Source organism: Montipora capricornis, chromosome 8, assembly GCF_036669925.1.
Source record: "Montipora capricornis isolate CH-2021 chromosome 8, ASM3666992v2, whole genome shotgun sequence".
In the NCBI taxonomy this organism is placed as follows: Eukaryota; Metazoa; Cnidaria; class Anthozoa; order Scleractinia; family Acroporidae; genus Montipora; species Montipora capricornis.
The window spans coordinates 6,542,518-6,547,517 of NC_090890.1; the positions used below are offsets into that span (position 1 = coordinate 6,542,518).

Sequence of the window (5,000 nt, forward strand, 5' to 3'; positions counted from 1 at the left end):
ACCCGACTTTGTCAGAAAATGCGGGTTTTTGAGGTTCTTCCACTTCACGCAATGGTGACTTGATTTTCAGGCGAGCGTCAATTTGCTTGATTATGGTTGCAAGACTGCTATCTTCGTTTGACCTAACAGCATCCATAATACGAAGCCAATCATCGGAAGGGATTTCCAGTACCGAATCCTGAGTGTGAAAGTAGGTTTCGTCACCTTCCCCGTTAAAAGAGCTGTTGGAATCTGGTGCTTTGTACTTTCTAAACCTCCACTTAAGAATGACATCGAGGTCTTCCTGTTGTTTTAGCTCCACCGGGTTAAGGTGACTTAGGAGCAACCGCTTTTGTTTCCCTGCGAGGTGATCGTCTTCTGGCTTTAAAATATGAAGACTTGTGGAATTCCGATCAATTGATTCAATAAAAACACGCGTTTCCTGGCAACGCTGTTGAAGCCTTGATGCCATACGTATCCTTTTACAATCCCTATCAAATTTGCGCGAGTTTTCGTGCATATAATTGGAGCGGCGACAAACTTTTGAAATCTCATCCTTTGATATGTTTCCACCATATGGGCTACCCGACTGCAAACCGAGAAGACGACGATGGACTACGATATCCATGTATCTTCTGATTGGGGACGTAAACTGTGTGTAAGATCGCATACCGAGTGAATAGTGCTGAATATTTGCAGGGGGCGTGTCACCTTCACAGACAAACTTCGCCCCGGACTGAATCCGTCGGAAATGGGATCGTGCTGCCGCAAGTTGAGGGTGGTTCGCTTCGTTGCAAATCAGTTTATAAACCTTGGCGATGTCACAGGACACCACAGCCTCATAAATTGCACTCCAAACCCAGCTTTGGATTTTGAAAGCGGTCTTCTCAGAGTTCAGTAGCTCAAGGGACTGTGAATTCTCCTGCAAGACCTTTGCATAATGAAATGATAATCTGGCGTATTTACGATGCTGCTCAATCCATTCACCCAGTTTTTGGTCCTTGGGAGGCAGCTGAATTCTCAAAGGCGCCAAATTGGAGTTTTTTTCTGAAAGAATCTTTGCAACTTCCTCGTTGGCTAGAAGCATCATTTCCTCGATCATTTCATGTGCCTCAAAACTTTCTTCAATTCCTTCGTTTTGCCAGTGATCAAAAGCACTGTCTCCCAACCTTGCAAGTCTTCTTTTCTGGGCGAGTGAGCTTAACTGCCTGATCTTTTCTGCAATATTTATAGGTACGTTTCTGATGCTCTCTTCCCTTTTCTGTATGATTCCTTGAGCTTCAGTGTAATTCAGGCGGCAGCAAGACGTGACGATCGTGCGTTTCACATTCGGCTCTTTGGTGATCATTCCTTTCTCGTCGAGCGTCACGAAAACAGACACTGCCAGACGATCCTTTTCTGGCAAAAGACTGCAGTGATTTTCACTTAGCTCTCGTGGAAGCATGGGAATGTTTTCTTCTTCTTTACCAGGGTAATATGATGTGCAGCGCAAGAATGCTTCCTGATCAAGTGGAGAGTCTGGCTGGACAAAGAAACTGACATCCGCAATGTGGATTCCTATTAGAAAGGTGGATAACGAGATTTCCTCCATGGTGAGGGCATCATCAAGATCCAAAGACTTCGGAGGATCGATAGTGAAGGCTTCGCCAACCTTAGGGCGACTGGAGTACTCTTTTTTAGGAATGGACCAATTGGATGGAAAGTTTTCCGTCACATATTTCAACGTATCTTTCTTGAAAGCCCTCCTAATTCCACGCTCGGCGTACGAAATCTGCATGCTACTTTTCAAGTCTTCCCCTCGAGGCAATTCCCTAACTACCATGGCCAAAGGGTAGAGGCAATCTCGTCTCCACTGAAGGTATCTCACAACAAACAGGAACTTTCCATTGAGTACATCTTCTCTTTTCAATATTCTGACCTTAGTGGCTCTGTTATTTTTATCTTTCTTGTAGATCGGTATACCTTCACATCCCTTATCTGTAAGATTTACTAGTTTTGTGGCCGACTTGTTGATGGGCGCCATCACGGTAGGGTTTTCGTAATTTGTGGTGCAGACAAATTGGCGTTCATGTGGACTTATGATGTGTTCTAGAACCCCTGTTAACAAGAAATTCATGAGCAGTTAATTATTATCTAATATGTAATGTTAGCTCCGAGGCTACTACGTAGAGTCCAAGGTCCATGGGTGACCCTCACCCTCACTGCGTATTTAAAAATGTGACACGAATGTTGTTTCGACGTTCTCGAACGTCATTTTTCAAATCGAAAGAAGAAGCAACAAGTTTTCTTTTACAGTGAAATGTTGTAAGAATTGTCCCCTTTTTGAGTCATTAAAAGCCAGAAAATTCCCTTTTTAGTAGCTCATGAACATACAAGAAATGAAATGTTTAACGCTCGGTTGATGAAGTATCCGTGTCTTAAGTTTCAAATCTTCTTCCCCCTTCCATTCTACAAATCAGTTAAGTAAGGACTTCCGTCTTACACAGACCTTACATTATTACGGCCCTGCATATGAAAGTGCCCATGCTAATTTTCAGCGATAGTCTTTTTCAGGTATCATCCGGTAATAGCAACTCGTTTCTTTGGGTCCCTCTTAATATGGGTTCCTATTACTCAAATTGATTTTTGGTAATATTTTATCGGCGGTTTAGTCTCGTGAAATAATTAGCACTTACCAACGATTTTTCCTTGGATCTTTCGCTCATTTTCATCTACCTTTGAGCTGTCTGTCTTGGAAGGATTAAGCAGCTCTAAGACGATCTTGTCTCTGTCAAAGGCCTGGCGGACTCTTCCCTTGATATGGATGTCCGGAGTTGTTGTGTCTTCAACCTCCGCATATCCTAATTGGGAATTTTCAGGACTTAAGCGAAGATTGCAGACAATGTACTTTTGAGGTTCTTTTCGTAGAAGTTCCCAAAGGACAGTAGGATCTAACAATTCCTGCTCCTTTGCAGAAGCTATAATTCGCTGAGCCCTTTTGGAGGGAGACTTGTAAAGGCCGAGGTTTGTAAGAAAAACTTCAACTCGACCGTTGACAACCCGGATTTCAGGGCACAGATCTGTCAATTCCCCCATCGCTTTAAACGAGTGATACTGCACCTTCTCTGAGGAATGCACTCTGAGGGCTTTGGATCTGGAAGCTTCTAGAGGTGGGAATTCAGAATCTTGAAACATTCCTATCCTATCATCGTCTAGCTGTTTGGTCCTTTCGCATTCTCTTACAAATGCTAAAATGATTTCATCTATATCTCTGGGAAGTAAAGTCTCATCATCGATAAAGTCATCTTGGAGGTCCTCAATCTCTAAATTCCCCTTTTCAGCCTGACTTTCTCCCTCTTCTTCATCTTGGAATTCAGTCTTTTCCCCTTTTCCTTGTTGGTGCTCGTTGACAGCCATGGTAGAACATGACCGGTCGTGCCTATTCCGCTCAACATCTATCTCGTCGTCTTCTTCTTTTCTTTCCTGGAGAATATTTGAACCATTTTCTTCATCTCCAGTTGTTTCAACCGCTTCCTGACAACTGAAAGCATTGTGTTCTTCACATCGGCTGGTGTCAACTTTTGTTGCTGGCATTGATGAACATTTTGGAACAAACGACTGTGCATCTGGGTTGAGATGAATGCTGGCGATGGCGGCGTTTATTTCGGTCTCAAGTTGAGCCATTGTTGTACCATAGAGTCCATGATTTTGATTGCATCTTTTAATGAAGTCTTTCCAAATGATTCGACAGTTTCCAACGGTACAAAGCGATACGGGATCACCGACAACAGCCACCAAACATCTCGCCCTTGTGACCGCTGTGTTCAATAGTTTTGGATCGGTCAAAAATTCCCAGTACAGTTGTCGATCAACTCCACTTTCCATTAGCTCCTGCTCCTGCGGCTTGCAGGTGTGAAATGTACGGACGGTGCTAATAAAAAGCACTCGAAATTCCTCCCCTGTTATAAAATAAGTAACGTAGATAACGCAGGGCGTAATTGCTTCAGTGGAGAGATTTAGCAGCAGGTGTCAAGTAACTTTTCAAAAGAGAGAGACGAGTTAGAATAACATAATTTTCATTCTTTTATGACAAGCAAAAGCACACCGTTTCGCCTTTGCCGTTTCACGTAAGCGCGATGATTAATCTCTTTAGTATTAGTTTGGTCACGTAAATTTTTTTCTGTCGCTGTCGTTGTCTCTGATCCAGTGTGTTAGAATTATTGGAAAATTTTGCTTTTGTTTCCACATAAAATCATATTGAATGTGCCACCAATTTCGAGAAATAATGTTTGCCCCGATTCGTTAATCATGAAAAGGACACTTCATCTCTCTGTCCTAGTTCCGCCTATTGTATGGGATTTTGACAGTCGAATCTGTTAGTCGGTCAAAATGGAGTAAATTATTGTCTTCGAACTTGACAAAGAAGTATGAACATCTACATGCTCGCATTACCTTGGACATTATGGATTGTGTCCACCTTCACATCCGTAAAAGCTCTGTCCTTTCTCAGTCTATTTCGAATAGCTTGAACCTTTAAATGACAAATAAAATGTTTCAATATTTACGAGACGTCATTCATTCGTTCCTTCGTTCCTTTGATCGTTAGCTCGTTCACTTAATCGTTTGTTTGTTCGTTCAACATCCATCTATCTATCAATCCATGCATTCGTAAATGCGTACATTTATTCATTATCATTCTCGTTCTCTTTGGCTATAAAAGCGTGAGTGTGAAGGTATGAACTGGAGATTCGTGGAATTAAAAAATTAAGATGCGACCTATTTAATTTAATGTGCGCGTGCAGCCGTATTATTTACGGTTGTCAGCTGGCCATGGAGTTCATAACTCATCCAATATCCGCGGTCAGGGAAGAGTTTCCAAAAAAATCATAGTCTCACCTGGTAACGGTAGGAGGATAGAACTGCGATCTCAGATAACTTCTTCTTGCCCCATTCACGAGTCGGCCAGTTGTTTGCAACTTCTTTCACTCTTTTGACGACCTCATCAACCTCAGACAGGTTGATATAGGAATTATCGTGCTCTT

The 5,000-nt window shown here is 42.4% G+C and overlaps 1 protein-coding gene across 1 annotated transcript in view; it reads right to left on the reverse strand.

Annotated features, from left to right (window-relative positions):
- The window catches only part of LOC138059324 (3'-5' exoribonuclease HELZ2-like), a 71,918-nt gene that overhangs the window by 29,913 nt on the left and 37,005 nt on the right, over nt 1–5,000 (reverse strand). The window contains exons 23-26 of the mRNA XM_068904893.1: nt 4,855–5,000; nt 4,411–4,489; nt 2,655–3,917; nt 1–2,076 (exon numbers count right to left, since the gene is read on the reverse strand). The exon at nt 1–2,076 is cut by the window's left edge and continues 530 nt beyond it; the exon at nt 4,855–5,000 is cut by the window's right edge and continues 283 nt beyond it. Of these exons, the coding sequence (XP_068760994.1) occupies nt 1–2,076; nt 2,655–3,917; nt 4,411–4,489; nt 4,855–5,000 (3,564 nt within the window). The remainder of the gene's footprint in view (nt 2,077–2,654; nt 3,918–4,410; nt 4,490–4,854) is intronic.